The sequence below is a fragment of the Salvelinus alpinus genome, chromosome 3, assembly GCF_045679555.1.
Source record: "Salvelinus alpinus chromosome 3, SLU_Salpinus.1, whole genome shotgun sequence".
Lineage (NCBI taxonomy): Eukaryota > Metazoa > Chordata > Actinopteri > Salmoniformes > Salmonidae > Salvelinus > Salvelinus alpinus.
Genome location: NC_092088.1, coordinates 93,074,197 through 93,091,439, shown reverse-complemented (window position 1 = coordinate 93,091,439; position 17,243 = coordinate 93,074,197). Strand labels below are relative to the sequence as shown.

Below are 17,243 nucleotides of genomic sequence, written 5' to 3'. Positions count from 1 at the left end.
CCTACAGGAGGGTATCTCTCCAGGAACAGGGTTGGAGTTAAAACCTACAGGAGGGTATCTCTCCAGGAACAGGGTATGGGGTTAAAACCTACAGGAGGGTATCTCTCCAGGAACAGGGTTGGAGGGAAAACCTACAGGAGGGTATCTCTCCAGGAACAGGGTTGGAGGGAAAACCTACAGGAGGGTCTCTCTCCAGGAACAGGGTTGGTGAGCCCTGCACTAGACACTTGGGCTGAAATAAGGGCGATGTGGACAAGTGTGAATGAATAAGAGGTAAACGTGGGGGTGACCCCTGACCCCATCCATACAGGTGGAGTAAATTAGGACAAGAGGGAGCATAATAGTGTTTCACAAGAGAAAAAGGTTTGTGTTGAGTAGCGTGTCGGGAGGGAACTCAGTGTTTCTGACTACAGTGTTTCCATGTGTGTCGACTAGAACTTAAACACTGAATTAAAAGTCGCTATCTTCTCTGGTAAAGCTTTGCTGTCTATCTCTAGCCACCGCTCCCTGAAGAGGGAGGGAGAAGAGAACAACGACAATAAGAAGGGAACAACAACAAGGCGGCCATTATCGTGGGGTCTTTTCAGTCTTCAAATGAAAGACTTCCGTTTAAAAGAAAACCTCCTCTCTCCCTTTCTTCTCTCTCCCCCGTTTAATAAATGACAATGTTTTGATGCTGTATGTGATTTCTGTTTCATGAGGAATTCTAACCCCTCTTTGTCTCTCTGTCCTCTGTCTTTCCTTCTTTGTCTCTCTCTGTCCTCTGTCTTTCCTTCTGTTTCTCTCTCTGTCCTCTGTCTTTCCTTCTGTTTCTCTCTCTGTCCTCTGTCTTTCCTTCTGTTTGTCTCTCTGTCCTCTGTCTCCTTCTGTTTGTCTCTCTGTCCTCTGTCTCCTTCTGTTTGTCTCTCTGTCCTCTGTCTCCTTCTGTTTGTCTCTCTGTCCTCTGTCTCCTTCTGTTTGTCTCTCTGTCCTCTGTCTTTCCTTCTGTTTGTCTCTCTGTCCTCTGTCTCCTTCTGTTTGTCTCTCTGTCCTCTGTCTCCTTCTGTTTGTCTCTCTGTCCTCTGTCTTTCCTTCTGTTTCTCTCTCTGTCCTCTGTCTTTCCTTCTGTTTGTCTCTCTGTCCTCTGTCTCCTTCTGTTTGTCTCTCTGTCCTCTGTCTTTCCTTCTGTTTCTCTCTCTGTACTCTGTCTTTCCTTCTGTTTGTCTCTCTGTCCTCTGTCTTTCCTTCTTGTCTCTCTCTCTGTCCTCTGTCTCCTTCTGTTTCTCTCTGTCCTCTGTCTTTCCTTCTGTTTCTCTCTGTCCTCTGTCTTTCCTTCTGTTTCTCTCTCTGTCCTCTGTCTTTCCTTCTGTTTGTCTCTCTGTCCTCTGTCTTTCCTTCTGTTTGTCTCTTTCTGGATTTTCTTTCTGTTTCTCTTCCTCCTCTCTCTCTTCTCCTCCATCTCCCCTTCTTCTCTCTGTTCTCCCTCTACCAGAAGGCGTTCAAAGACACCAGTCAGTACGTGGTCGGGGAGCTGTCTGCTCTGGAGAGCGAGCAGCGCCACATCGACGCCCGGGCGGCGCGCGTGGAGAAGAGGCTTCGCTATCTCATGGACACAGGTACCAAGCCCAATTACACTGGAAAACTGTTTTGGCAAATTGAGCGTTTCACACAAACTCTCACGGAGTTGGGGAAGTGTGTGTGAGGCTGTAGCGTCCCAAATGACACCCTATTCCCTACGTAGTGCGCACTACTTTTATGGAGCCCAAATGCACTATATAAGGAATAGAGTGCGATTTGGGATGTGGGGTGGAATCTTTGAAGCAGTGAATTTTGTGTAGCTACGGAGGGAAGGAGGGAGGGAGGTGATACGAGGGGCTGGCTGGTGGATATGAAAAGGGGGGGAGGAAATGGGGGAGAGTGGGAGTAGAGGGTGATAGAAGGGGGAGAAGGAGGATAGATGGTGGGAGAGCGAGGGGGGATAGAAGGGGAGACCTCTCTGGGCCAGGGTGATAAGAGAGCCTTCATGGGAAATGATAACCAGGCCTGATAGTGGGGGGGGAGGGCCCCCAGCCAGCCTGATAGTGGGGGGGGAGGGCCCCCAGCCAGCCAGCCTGCTCAGCTCACATTGAACAGTGTGCTCAGCCATGCATAGCCCCTCCTCCCCCAGTACATATCTGGTCTTCAATGATATGCAGCAGAAGGGGAGAGGTGGATGATTGGTGGGGGTTAAGTGAGAGGGGGGGGGGCATTTAAAATAATGCAAGAGGTAACACACACACTGAGAGCACGACAGACACATGCACTGAGAACACAACACACACACACTTAACCCAACACACACACACAGACTCACACACTCAAAAGTGTGATCTTTTGGCTTCCATACAGGCTGATTGGTGTGGTTGGAAAGCTTTGGCTGGTGTGTAACCTTGTAAAGACATGAAACAGACAGGTGTCTGAGCCAAGGGGCTCGGTTCCATTGAGTCCTGTACTGAAATACCAGAATAGGATTGCGGCACAAATTGTACCCTATTCCCTACATAGTGCACTACTTTTGACCAGATCCCCCATATGACTCCTGTCAAAAGTAGTGCACTTTGTAGGGAATAGGGTGCCATTTGGGATACTACCTAGCATTATGTTACTGCTACTAAACAATTTATCCTCACAAGAGCGGGCTTCGGAAAAAGGGAAAAAAGAGAGAGGGGGGAAGAGAGAGAGGGGGGAAGAGAGAGAGGGGGGAGAGAGAGAGAGGGAGGAGGAGAGAGAGAGAGAGAGAGAGAGAGGACAGAGAGGGAGGAGGAGAGAGAGAGAGGGAGGGGGAAGAAAGAGAGATAGGGGGGAGAAGAGCGAGAGATAGGGGGGAGAAGAGACAGAGCGAGATGGGGGAGAAGAGACAGAGAGAGAGATGGGGGAGAAGAGCGAGAGAGGGGGGAGAAGAGCGAGAGAGGGGGGGATAGAGAGAGAGGGGGGAGAAGAGAGAGGGACATAGAGAGGGAGAGAGAGGGGGGAGAAGAGAGAGGGACATAGAGGGATGAGAGGGAGAGAGAGGGTAGAAAGCAACACCAGGGTGGAGGGATTAAGGGTTTTACTGCTCCTCCCATATCGAGACATCTCTCCTCTCTGTTTCTCTCCATCTCTCTCTCGCTCCTTCCATCTCTCTGTTTGTTGCATATGCCTCCCTTCCTCCCTCCATCCCTCTCCTCTCATCCCTCCTCTCCCACCATGCCTCCCTCCATCCCTTCTCTCATCTCTCCCTCCCTCTCTCTCTCCCCCTCTATCTCTTTTTCTCTCCATCTCCCTCCCTCTCTCTTTCTTTCTCCCCCTCTCTCTCCATCCATCCCTCCCTCCTTGTCTCCCTCCCTCCATCTCTCCCTCCCTCATCCCTCCATATCCTCTACCCCTGTAGGAGTGAATACCATTGTGTCAATCTGAAGGGTTTTCCCCCACCGCTGATAAAGCAGCCTTAGCTGGATATGTTGTTTACCGGAAAACACTCACACACACACACACTCTCTCACCACACCCTCTTTTTCACAAACACACACCTTGAGCCAGATTGATATTCCACAGCCCAGCCAGCCCCCCTATAAATAATCAGATAGGAGATAGGTAGTGAGGCAGCAGGGTGGAGGATGGACGCTGCCTACACAATAATAATACTACTGGTATCAGGGACAGAAGAATTCACCCCCGGATACGTCCCCAGAAAACCCTTGTAGCATCACTCAATGACATGGAGAAAGTGTAGTTTGGGTAAACACGGAGTGAGTGTGTGTTAGGGGGGGGTTGTATTCGCTTCTCCTATTTCCCTCTCTTCCTGGTCCTCGAAGGCCGCAACGGTATTCATTCACCTGTTTCCTCTCTTCTTTCCTCTCCTCTTATCCCCTCTCTCCTCCTCCCCTCCCCTCCTCTCTTCTCTCTCCTACCCTCCTCCCCTCTCTCTTCCTCCTCTCTCTTCTCTCCTCCCCTCATCCCCTCTCTCTTCCTCCTGTCTCCTCCCCTCATCCTCTCTATCTTCCTCCTCTCTCCTCCCCTCATCCCCTCTCTCTTCCTCCTCTCTCCTCTCTCCTACCCTCCTCCCCTCTCTCTTCCTTCTCTCTCCTACCCTCCTCCCCTCTCTCTTCCTCCTCTCTCCTCCCCTCATCCCCTCTCTCTTCCTCCTCTCTCCTCTCTCCTACCCTCATCCCCTCTCTCTTCCTCCTCTCTCCTCTCTCCTACCCTCCTCCCCTCTCTCTTCCTCCTCTCTCCTACCCTCATCCCCTCTCTCTTCCTCCTCTCTCCTCTCTCCTACCCTCCTCCCCTCTCTCTTCCTCCTCTCTCCTACCCTCCTCCCCTCTCTCTTCCTCCTCTCTCCTCTCTCCTACCCTCATCCCCTCTCTCTTCCTCCTCTCTCCTACCCTCCTCCCCTCTCTCTTCCTCCTCTCTCCTCTCTCCTACCCTCATCCCCTCTCTCTTCCTCCTCTCTCCTCTCTCCTCCCCTCCTCCCCTCTCTCTTCCTCCTCTCTCCTCTCTCCTCCCCTCTCTCCTCTCTCCTACCCTCCTCCCCTCTCTCTTCCTCCTCTCTCCTACCCTCATCCCCTCTCTCTTCCTCCTCTCTCCTCTCTCCTACCCTCCTCCCCTCTTTCTTCCTCCTCTCTCCTACCCTCCTCCCCTCTCTCTTCCTCCTCTCTCCTCCCCTCCTCCCCTCTCTCTTCCTCCTCTCTCCTCTCTCCTACCCTCATCCCCTCTCTCTTCCTCCTCTCTCCTCTCTCCTACCCTCCTCCCCTCTCTCTTCCTCCTCTCTCCTCCCCTCATCCCCTCTCTCTTCCTTCTCTCTCCTACCCTCCTCCCCTCTTTCTTCCTCCTCTCTCCTACCCTCCTCCCCTCTCTCTTCCTCCTCTCTCCTACCCTCCTCCCCTCCTCTCTCCTACCTTCCTCCCCTCTCTCCTACCTTCCTCCCCTCTCTCCTACCTTCCTCCTCTCTCCTCCTCCCCTCTCTCCTCCTCCCCTCTCTCCTCAACAGGTCAGATCAGTTTAAGTAGTGGATGGTTTTAACTCCCACCTCTAATTAGAAGTGATACCATTGAGCAGACACCCATTCTATAGGTGGCCCCAGCAGGAATGGAACACATGACTTTAGTGTTGCCTGCGTCTTGCTCCCGGACTGTATCTGTGTAGTGACTGGGTGTATTGATACACCATCCAAAGTGTTATTAATAACTTCACCATGCTCAAAGGGATATTCAATGTCGGCTTTTATTTACCCATCTACCAATAGAGGCCCTTCTTTGTGAGGCATTGGAAAACCTCCCTGGTCTTTGTGGTTGAATCTGTGTTTGCAATTCACAGTTCGACTGAGGGACCTTATAGATAATTGTATGTGTGGGGTACAGAGATGAGGTAGTTATTACATGATCACGTTAAACACTATTATTGCACCCAGAGTGAATCCAACTTACTATGTGACTTGTTAAGCACATTGTTACTCCTGAACTATAGACTTGACATAACAAAGGGATTTAATACTTGTTGACTCAAGACATTTCAGCTTTTCATTTTTAATTCATTTGTTAAAAAAAAATTAAAAAAAATTGAAAAACATAATTCCACTTTGACATTATTGTGTGTAGTGACCAAAAAAATCTAAATGTAATCGATTTTAAATTCAGGCTGTAAAACAACATTTTGATAAAGTGAAGAGGTGTGAATACCCTTCAGAAGGCTCTGTATGTCTAGCTGGTCTTGCCCCATGTGATGGGCCTTTAAGAAGAGACAGCAGGCTCTGTATGTCTAGCTGGTCCTGCCCCATGTGATGGGCCTTTAAGAAGAGACAGCAGGCTCTGTATGTCTAGCTGGTCCTGCCCCATGTGGTGGGCCTTTAAGAAGAGACAGCAGGCTCTGTATGTCTAGCTGGTCCTGCCCCATGTGATGGGCCTTTAAGAAGAGACAGCAGGCTCTGTATGTCTAGCTGGTCCTGCCCCATGTGGTGGGCCTTTAAGAAGAGACAGCAGGCTCTGTATGTCTAGCTGGTCCTGCCCCATGTGGTGGGCCTTTAAGAAGAGACAGCAGGCTCTGTATGTCTAGCTGGTCCTGCCCCATGTGGTGGGCCTTTAAGAAGAGACAGCAGGCTCTGTATGCCTAGCTGGTCCTGCCCCATGTGATGGGCCTTTAAGAAGAGACAGCAGGCTCTGTATGTCTAGCTGGTCCTGCCCCATGTGATGGGCCTTTAAGAAGAGACAGCAGGCTCTGTATGTCTAGCTGGTCCTGCCCCATGTGGTGGGCCTTTAAGAAGAGACAGCATGGCTCTGTCTGTCTAGCTGGTCCTGCCCCATGTGGTGGGCCTTTAAGAAGAGACAGCAGGCTCTGTATGTCTAGCTGGTCCTGCCCCATGTGGTGGGCCTTTAAGAAGAGACAGCAGGCTCTGTATGTCTAGCTGGTCCTGCCCCATGTGATGGGCCTTTAAGAAGAGACAGCAGGCTCTGTATGTCTAGCTGGTCCTGCCCCATGTGATGGCCCTTTAAGAAGAGACAGCATGGCTCTGTATGTCTAGCTGGTCCTGCCCCATGTGATGGGCCTTTAAGAAGAGACAGCAGGTTCTGTATGTCTAGCTGGTCTTGCCCCATGTGGTGGGCCTTTAAGAAGAGACAGCAGGCTCTGTATGTCTAGCTGGTCCTGCCCCATGTGGTGGGCCTTTAAGAAGAGACAGCAGGTTCTGTATGTCTAGCTGGTCCTGCCTCATGTGATGGGCCTTTAAGAAGAGACAGCATGGCTCTGTCTGTCTAGCTGGTCCTGCCCCATGTGATGGGCCTTTAACAAGAGACAGCATGACATGTAGACTCATCTTGACATTAGACTACTTTAGAGGTCTGAAAACATCTGAATAACTTGGTTCTGGAGCGTTCTGTTAACGTGTGTGTGTGTGTGTGTGTGTGTGTGTGTGTGTGTGTGTGTGTGTGTGTGTGTGTGTGTGTGTGTGTGTGTGTGTGTGTGTGTGTGTGTGTGTGTGTGTGTGTGTGTGTGTGTGTGTGTGTGTGTGTGTGTGTGTGTGTGTGTGTGTGTGTGTGTGTGTGTGTGTGAGAGAGAGAGAGAGGATCTGTGGAGTGCTTTTGGGCTCATGGTTAGATCAGAAGAGACCGTTGACTCATTCCTGATCTGTTTGCTTCACCACAATGTTTTCTTCCTCCCCCCTCTTTTCCTCCTCTCTCTCCCTCTCTTACCCTTCTCGCTGCCTCTCTTATTTTCTCTCCTTTCTCTCTTTCTCTCTCTCCCACCTCTTTCTTTCCTCTCTCTCTCCTCCCCTCTCTTTCCCCCCTCTATCTTTCTCTCTCTCTTTCTCTTTCCTCTCTCTCCCCTCCCTCTCTCTCTCCCCTCCCTCTCCTCCCCCTCCCTCTCTTCCTCTCTCTCTCCCCACTCCCTCTCTCTCTCTCCCCTCCCTCTCCTCCCCCTCCCTCTCTTCCTCTCTCTCTCTCTCCCCACTCCCTCTCCTCCCCCTCCCTCTCTTCCTCTCCCCGTATTCCCCAGTTTCTTCCCCCAGCAATGCTTTCTGAATTCTGCACCGGTTTTCTCTTTTCTATTACGCGGTAGGAGCCGGTGGTTCTCCCCAGATGAATACAAAGTAATTGGGGTGGTTAATTTATTTACTGGGAGGCAGTTCACAGCACATTGAATAATAGAGATAATTGAACAAGAATTGTCAAGTGTTTTCTGATATCAGGCACATTACAGAAGAGAGAGTGGCATAAAACTGCCTTTCTATGCTTCCATTGTTTATGGTAATGAAGTACAGCCATTAATTCCTCGGTGGCCTTCCAAGCTTATGGCAGGCCCCATTGTTGTGTGTGTATTAATATGTAATCAGTAAATAGTTTAATTTCCTAATCTGCGTTCGGAGAATTCACTTTCTAACAGCTCTTAATTACTGCAGGGTTCTAACGAGCCCCATCGCCGTGCCGACGCAGAGCACGGCAGCCAGGCAGCCAATCAGAGTGCGGCGGCGGGTCGGGGGGGGGGATTTGAATTCCTAGGGAGCAACTCTCCGCCTAATGAACTTGTTATTCCTGGACTGGGGGGAGTAGAGTGTCCTTCACAGCATAGCAGTTCACAACGTTGGGAGAACGCTCACCTAATGTTAGGGTAATAAATATTAATATTAATAACGGTTATACACTACCAGTCAAACGTTTGGACACACCAACTCATTACAGGGTTTTTGAAATAACACATATGGAATCATGTATTAACCAAAATACTGTAAAACAAATGAAAATATATTTGATATCAAGGCAAAGGGTGGCTCCTTTGAAGAATCTAAAATATATTTTCATTTGTTTAACACTTTTTTGGTAAATACATGATTCCATATGTGTTATTTCATAGTTTTGATGTCTTGACTATTATTCTACATACTAGAAAATAGTAAAAAATTTAGAAAAACCCTTGAATGAGTAGGTGTGTTCCAACTTTTGACTGGTACTGTATATATATTTTTAAGTTTGTTATTTTAGTTATTGTTATAACTACAATATGATACCCCAGGGCAGCATAGCGGGTTCAAAATAATTATTCTTATTATTATTGATAATAGTTATAATTAAAATAAATTAATTTCTCTGTTTTAATCAGGTGAGTCTTCGAGTATCTGTTTCAATAGTAAAATTATATATGTTTTTTAGTTATTATTATTATTAGTCCGATTCTATACCTTCATTGTCCACTGTCTCTATTTCTACCATCATCATCATCATCTTTATCAACTATCGTTGATATTATTGTTCTCAGTACTTCTATGCCTCTTCCTGTTAGACGGAGGTGTTGCTGTCTCTTCCTGTTAGACGGAGGTGTTGCTGTCTCTTCCTGTTAGACGGAGGTGTTGCTGTCTCTTCCTGTTAGACGGAGGTGTTGCTGTCTCTTCCTGTTAGACGGAGGTGTTGCTGTCTCTTCCTGTCAGACGGAGGTGTTGCTGTCTCTTCCTGTTAGACGGAGGTGTTGCTGTCTCTTCCTGTTAGACGGAGGTGTTGCTGCCTCTTCCTGTTAGACGGAGGTGTTGCTGTCTCTTCCTGTTAGACGGAGGTGTTGCTGTCTCTTCCTGTTAGACGGAGGTGTTGCTGTCTCTTCCTGTTAGACGGAGGTGTTGCTGTCTCTTCCTGTCAGACGGAGGTGTTGTTGTCTCTTCCTGTCAGACGGAGGTGTTGCTGTCTCTTCCTGTTAGACGGAGGTGTTGCTGTCTCTTCCTGTTAGACGGAGGTGTTGCTGTCTCTTCCTGTTAGACGGAGGTGTTGCTGTCTCTTCCTGTTAGACGGAGATGTTGCTGTCTCTTCCTGTCAGACGGAGGTGTTGCTGTCTCTTCCTGTAAGACGGAGGTGTTGCTGTCTCTTCCTGTTAGACGGAGGTGTTGCTGTCTCTTCCTGTTAGACGGAGGTGTTGCTGTCTCTTCCTGTCAGACGGAGGTGTTGCTGTCTCTTCCTGTCAGACGGAGGTGTTGCTGTCTCTTCCTGTTAGACGGAGGTGTTGCTGTCTCTTCCTGTTAGACGGAGGTGTTGCTGTCTCTTCCTGTTAGACGGAGGTGTTGCTGTCTCTTCCTGTCAGACGGAGGTGTTGCTGTCTCTTCCTGTCAGACGGAGGTGTTGCTGTCTCTTCCTGTTAGACGGAGGTGTTGCTGTCTCTTCCTGTTAGACGGAGGTGTTGCTGTCTCTTCCTGTTAGACGGAGGTGTTGCTGTCTCTTCCTGTTAGACGGAGGTGTTGCTGTCTCTTCCTGTTAGACGGAGGTGTTGCTGTCTCTTCCTGTCAGACGGAGGTGTTGTTGTCTCTTCCTGTTAGACGGAGGTGTTGCTGTCTCTTCCTGTCAGACGGAGGTGTTGCTGTCTCTTCCTGTTAGACGGAGGTGCTGCACTAACAAAGACAAGGTTTAAATCAAATACAGGACTTGACTGATTCCTTTTTCATCCGTGTGGTGCTGAGGGGCCTCAGAAATCAAATATATATCTGACGCTTAACGTCTTTATTTGGAACAGTATTTATTTGGGACTCCAGCTGAAAGGTTTTGTATTGTTATCATTCTAAATAGCCCTGTCAACATCATCAGTATTATCCGTCCTGTGTTGTGTGATATCGGACCAAAGAAATATATCACATTTATAGAAATTTCCGCTATTCAAAATACAGAATAGAATTTAAATGTATTCTATTCAGCGTTCTGGAATCCTCTGATTTAAATGTATTCTATTCAGCGTTCTGGAATCCTCTGGCCTTCTTCTGAATGCCCCCGACCCCACCTGCCCCCTGTACCTATCTACCCACACACACACACACACACACACACACCCCCACACACACACACCCCACACACACACACATGACTGTTTATACCGACATCCTATTCCAAATGACTATATAACCTGTAACAATGGACGCAATTATCTAAAGAATGGCGATCAGCACGGCGCCGAGCTGCCCTCACCTGCTGCGCTCTAGATAAGCGATAAACAAGAAGTGTGTGTGACTGCGTGTGTGTGTGTGTGTGTGAGACTGAGTGTGTTTGAATCAGTTTTCAGCCTGGCGCATAATGAACAGATGTTTAAAAAGTGCACTCGAGGATGATGAGATTATTGCCACTGGGTTTTATTGCTGCCTAATCCCTTTCTGTGAGCAGAGGCATCACACGAGAGGAAGAGGGGATATGGCCATACAGCGAGGTGTGTGTGTGTGTGTGTGTGTGAGTGTGAGTGAGGATACGGCCATATGGCTTAATGCACCTTGCAGACCGACCTACGCATAGACAGACAGACAGACCTACGCATAGACAGACAGACAGACCTACGCATAGACAGACAGACAGACCTACGCATAGACAGACAGACAGACCGACCTACGCATAGACAGACAGACCGACCTACGCATAGACAGACAGACAGACCTACGCACAGACAGACAGACAGACAGACAGACAGACAGACAGACAGACAGACAGACAGACAGACAGACAGACAGACAGACAGACAGACCTACGCTCAGACAGACAGACCGACCTACGCACAGACAGACAGACAGACCGACCTACGCATAGACAGACAGACAGACCGACCTACGCACAGACAGACAGACCGACCTACGCACAGACAGACAGACCGACCTACGCATAGACAGACAGATAGACAGACAGACAGACCGACCTACGCACAGACAGACAGACCGACCTACGCATAGACAGACAGATAGACAGACAGACCGACCTACGCACAGACAGACAGACCGACCTACGCACAGACAGACAGACAGACCTACGCTCAGACAGACAGACCTACGCTCAGACAGACAGACAGACAGACCTACGCTCAGACAGACATACCGACCTGCGCATAGACAGACAGACCGACCGACCTACGCATAGACAGACAGACAGACCGACCTACGCACAGACAGACAGACCGACCTACGCACAGACAGACAGACCGACAGACCGACCTACGCACAGACAGACAGACAGACCTACGCACAGACGGGCGGGACAGGCACACAGGACAGGCTGACAGGACTGGCTGACAGGACAGGCCACCAAAATGTATTGTATCTTTAGTATAAATGAAGTGGTCTTTGTTATTATTATTTTGAGCAGCCTCTAGTGTAGTCAGCAGCCTCTAGTGTAGTCAGCAGCCTCTAGTGTAGTCAGCAGCCTCTAGTGTAGTCAGCAGCCTCTAGTGTAGTCAACAGCTTATTGTGTAGTCAACAGCCTCTAGTGTAGTGTAGTCAGCAGCCTCTAGTGTAGTGTAGTCAGCAGCCTATAGTGTAGTGTAGTCAGCAGCCTCTAGTGTAGTGTAGTCAGCAGCCTCTTGTGTAGTCAGCAGGCTCTAGTGTAGTCAGCAGGCTCTAGTGTAGTCAGCAGCCTCTTGTGTAGTCAACAGCTTATTGTGTAGTCAACAGCCTGTAGTGTAGTCAGCAGCCTCTAGTGTAGTGTAGTCAGCAGCCTATAGTGTAGTGTAGTCAGCAGCCTCTAGTGTAGTGTAGTCAGCAGCCTCTAGTGTAGTGTAGTCAGCAGCCTCTTGTGTAGTCAGCAGGCTCTAGTGTAGTCAGCAGGCTATAGTGTAGTCAGCAGGCTCTAGTGTAGTCAGCAGTCTCTAGTGTAGTCAGCAGCCTCTAGTGTAGTCAGCAGGCTCTAGTGTAGTCAGCAGCCTCTAGTGTAGTAGTGTAGTCAGCAGGCTCTAGTGTAGTCAGCAGCCTCTTGTGTAGTCAGCAGGCTCTAGTGTAGTCAGCAGCCTCTAGTGTAGTAGTGTAGTCAGCAGGCTCTAGTGTAGTCAGCAGCCTCTTGTGTAGTCAGCAGGCTCTAGTGTAGTCAGCAGCCTCTAGGGTAGGGGCGCAGTCTGCAGCCTCTAGGGTAGTGGCGCAGTCGGCAGCCTCTAGGGTAGTGGCGCAGCCTCTAGGGTAGTGACGCAGTCTCTAGGGTAGTGGCGCAGTCGGCAGCCTCTAGGGTAGTGGCGCAGTCGGCAGCCTCTAGGGTAGGGGCGCAGTCTGCAGCCTCTAGGGTAGTGGCGCAGCCTCTAGGGTAGTGACGCAGCCTCTAGGGTAGTGACACAGCCTCTAGGGTAGTGGCGCAGCCTCTAGGGTAGTGGCGTAGTCGGCAGCCTCTAGGGTAGTGGCGTAGTCGGCAGCCTCTAGGGTAGGGGCGCAGTCTGCAGCCTCTAGGGTAGTGGCGTAGTCGGCAGCCTCTAGGGTAGGGGCGCAGTCGGCAGCCTCTAGGGTAGGGGCGCAGTCTGCAGCTTCTAGGGTAGGGGAGCAGTCTGCAGCCTCGAGGGTAGTGACGCAGTCTGCAGCCTCGAGGGTAGTGTCGCAGTCGGCAGCCTCTAGGGTAGTGACGCAGCCTCTAGGGTAGTGGCGCAGTCGGCAGCCTCTAGGGTAGTGGCGTAGTCGGCAGCCTCTAGGGTAGTGGCGTAGTCGGCAGTCTCTAGGGTAGTGGCGCAGTCGGCAGCCTCTAGGGTAGTGGCGCAGTCGGCAGCCTCTAGGGTAGTGGCGCAGTCGGCAGCCTCTAGGGTAGTGGCGCAGTCGGCAGCCTCTAGGGTAGTGGCGCAGTCGGCAGCCTCTAGGGTAGTGACGCAGCCTCTAGGGTAGTGGCACAGCCTCTAGGGTAGTGGCGCAGTCGGCAGCCTCTAGGGTAGTGGCGCAGTCGGCAGCCTCTAGGGTAGGGGCACAGTCGGCAGCCTCTAGGGTAGTGGCGCAGTCGGCAGCCTCTAGGGTAGTGGCGCAGTCGGCAGCCTCTAGGGTAGTGACGCAGCCTCTAGGGTAGGGGCGCAGTCTGCAGCCTCGAGGGTAGTGTCGCAGTCGGCAGCCTCTAGGGTAGTGACGCAGTCTCTAGGGTAGTGACGCAGCCTCTAGGGTAGTGACGCAGTCGGCAGCCTCTAGTGTAGGGACGCAGCCTCTAGGGTAGTGACGCAGCCTCTAGGGTAGTGGCGTAGTCGGCAGCCTCTAGGGTAGTGGCGCAGCCTCTAGGGTAGTGGCGCTGTCGGCAGCCTCTAGGGTAGTGACGCAGCCTCTAGGGTAGTGGCGCAATCGGCAGCCTCTAGGGTAGTGGCCTAGTCGGCAGCCTCTAGGGTAGTGGCGCAGTCTGCAGCCTCTAGGGTAGTGGCGCAGTCGGCAGCCTCTAGGGTAGTGGCCTAGTCGGCAGCCTCTAGGGTAGTGGCCTAGTCGGCAGCCTCTAGGGTAGTGGCGCAGTCAGCAGCCTCTAGGGTAGGGGCACAGTCGGCAGCCTCTATTATAGTCAGCAGCCTCTAGTGTAGTAGTGTAGTCAGCAGCCTCTAGTGTAGTCAGCAGCCTCTAGTGTAGTCAGCATCCTCTAGTGTAGTCAGCAGCCTCTAGTGTAGTAGTGTAGTTAGCGGCCTCTAGTGTAGTGGTGTAGTCAGCAGCCTCTAGTGTAGTAGTGTAGTCATCAGCCTCTAGAGTAGTAGTGTAGTCATCAGCCTCTAGTGTAGTCAGCAGCCTCTAGTGTAGTAGTGTAGTTAGCGGCCTCTAGTGTAGTATTGTAGTCATCAGCCTCTAGTGTAGTAGTGTAGTCAGCAGCCTCTAGTGTAGTCAGCAGCCTCTAGTGTAGTAGTGTAGTAAGCGGCCTCTAGTGTAGTATTGTAGTCAGCAGCCTCTAGTATAGTAGTGAGGTCAGCAGCCTCTAGTGTAGTCAACAGCCTCTAGTGTAGTAGTGAATTCAGCAGCCTCTATTGTAGTCAACAGCCTCTAGTTATGCTGATTTTGAAGCTACATGAGTGGTGTGAGAGAATGATGCGTCTCTCTCTCTCTCTCTCTCGCTCGCTCTCTCTCTCTCTCTCTCTCTCTCTCTCTCTCTCTCTCTCTCTCTCTCTCTCTCTCTCTCTCTCTCTCTCTCTCTCTCTCTCTCTCTCTCTCTCTCTCTCTCTCTCAATTCAATTCAATTCAAGGGGCTTTATTGGCATGGGAAACATGTGTTAACATTGCCAAAGCAAGTGAGGTAGGTAACATACAAAAGTGAAATAAACAATAAAAATGAACAGTAAACATTACACATACAGAAGTTTCAAAACAATAAAGACATTACAAATGTCATATTATATATATGCAGTGTTGTAACAATGTACAAATGGTTAAAGCACACAAGTTAAAATAATAAACATAAATATGGGTTGTATTTACAGTGGTGTTTGTTCTTCACTGGTTGCCCTTTTCTTGTGGCAACACTCTCTCTCTCTCTCTCTCTCTCTCTCTCCCTGCCCTCCCTCTCTCTCTCTCTCTCTCTCTCTCTCTCTCCCCTCTCTCTCTCTCTCTCTCTCTCTCTCCCCTGCTCTCTCTCTCTCTCTCTCTCTCGCTCTCTCTCTCTCTCTCCCCTGCCCTCTCTCTCTCTCTCTCTCTCTCTCTCTCTCTCTCTCTCTCTCTCTCTCTCTCTCCCCTGCCCTCTCTCTCTCTCTCTCTCTCTCTCTCTCTCTCTCTCCCCTCTCTCTCTCTCTCTCTCTCTCCCCTGCCCTCTCTCTCTCTCTCTCTCTCTCTCTCCCCTGCCCTCTCTCTCTCTCCCCTGCCCTCTCTCTCTCTCTCTCCCCTGCCCTCTCTCTCTCTCTCTCTCCTGCCCTCTCTCTCTCCCCTGCCCTCTCTCTCTCTCTCTCTCTCTCTCTCTCTCTCTCTCTCTCTCTCTCTCTCCCCTGCTCTCTCTCTCTCTCTCTCTCTCTCTCCCCTGCTCTCTCTCTCTCTCTCTCTCTCTCTCTCTCTCTCTCTCTCTCTCTCTCTCTCTCTCCCTCTGCCCTCTCTCTCTCTCTCTCTCTCTCTCTCTCCCTTCCCTCTCTCTCTCTCTCTCTCTCTCTCTCTCTCTCTCTCTCTCTCTCTCTCTCTCTCTCTCTCTCTCTCTCTCTCTCTCTCTCTCTCCCCTGCCCTCTCTCTCTCTCCCCTCTCTCTCCCCTGCTCTCTCTCTCTCTCTCTCTCTCTCTCCCCTGCCCTCTCTCTCTCTCTCTCTCTCTCTCTCCCCTGCCCTCTCTCTCTCTCTCTCTCTCCCCTCCCTCTCTCTCTCTCTCTCTCCCCTGCCCTCCCTCTCTCTCTCTCTCTCTCTCTCTCTCTCTCTCTCTCTCTCTCTCTCTCTCTCTCTCTCTCTCTCTCTCTCTCTCTCTCCCCTGCCCTCTCTCTCTCTCTCTCCCCTGCCCTCTCTCTCTCTCTCTCTCTCTCAATTCAATTCAATTCAATTGACTTTATTGACATGGCAAGTTCATTATTACTTACATTGTCAAAGTATACATATCGAAAAATAAAAATCTAATATATATATGTATATATATACAAAATATATATATATTTATATATAAATAAATGGTGGAACCAACAGCAATAATAATAGTAGTAGTGGACATGGGATTACCATTAACAGCAACTACAACAACAATATTAATCAGAACAACAATACATTAAAGCAACAGTAGTAGACCAGTGTCAACATGACTTGAGAAGACATATGACCTGGTATGAAAGACAAAACAAAACTAAGCTAAATGGGAAATATTATCAACATTACTTTGCATTTTTCACTGGCTGTCCCTCAGGTTGTGGCAGGAGGACACATATTTGGCTGCCAAAACTGCACATTTTGGCTTTTCACCCAATAAATATTTGATTTTTTCTTCATCTTTTATAGTTTCAAATTCTTTGTATTGAGTTATAATTTTGGGAAAGAAATATGCTCTTAGGTCTGAGTATTTGTCACAGTGTAGTAGGAAATGCACCTCTGTCTCTACCTCTCCCCTGGAGCAGAGTGAGCACAGCCTGTCCTCTCTGGGCAGCCAGGTTTGTCTGTGACGACCGGTCTCTATAGCCAGACTGTGCTCACTGAGTCTGTACCTAGTCAATGTTTTCCTCAGTTTTCTATCAGTCACAGTGGTCAGATAGTCTGCCACCATGTACTGTCTGTTTAGAGCCAAATAGCATTGAAGTTTACTTTGATTTTTTGTGGTGTCTTTCCAATAGGTGATATATTTTTCTTTTTGTTTTGTGATGATTTGGTTGGGCCAGATTTTCTGAGGGCTGTCCCGAGGCTCTATGGGGTTGGTTTGGGTTGGTGAACTGAGCCTCAGAACTAGCTGGCTGAGGGGACTCTTCTCTGGTTTCATCTCTTGACATTGTAGAGCTGTGTGATGGAATGTTTTGGGGTCACTTGTTTTTAGATGGTTGTAAAATTTGATGGCTCTTTTTTCTATTCGAATGAGGAGGGGGTATTGGCCCAATTCTGCCCTACATGCGTTATTTGGAGTTTTTCTTTGTACTTGCAAAACAGTCTTGCAAAACTCTGCATGCAATATTTCAATTGGATGTTTGTCCCATTTGGTAAATTCATTATTAGAGAGTGGACCCCATACTTCACTACCATATAGAGCAATTGGTTCTATAACTGATTGAAAAATTTTGAGCCAGATTCTAATTGGAATTTCAATTTTGATGTTCCTTTTAATGGCATAGAATGCTCTTCTTGCTTTGTCTCTCAGCTCATTCACAGCCATGTGAAAGCTACCTGTGTTGCTGATATTTAGTCCTAGATATGTGTAGTTTTTGGTGTGTTCTAATAGAACTGTGTCCAAATAGAATTTATATTTGTCATCCTTATTTCCCGACCTTTTTTGGAATATCATTATATTTGTTTTTTTTAGGTTAACGGTCAGAGCCCAGGTCTGACAGAACCTGTGAAGACGATCTAGGTGCTGCTGTAACCCCTCTTTAGTGGGAGACAGCAGCACCAGGTCATCTGCGTACAGCAGACACTTGATTTCAGTGTTGTGTAGGGTGATACCAGGTGCTGCCGATT

General features: G+C 49.4%; 1 protein-coding gene across 1 annotated transcript in view; it reads left to right on the top strand.

Moving 5' to 3' along the window:
- Positions 1-17,243, top strand: part of ehbp1 (EH domain binding protein 1) — a 390,693-nt gene that overhangs the window by 310,074 nt on the left and 63,376 nt on the right. Inside the window, exon 23 of the mRNA XM_071394516.1 lies at positions 1,472-1,595. Within this exon, the coding sequence (XP_071250617.1) occupies positions 1,472-1,595 (124 nt within the window). The remainder of the gene's footprint in view (positions 1-1,471; positions 1,596-17,243) is intronic.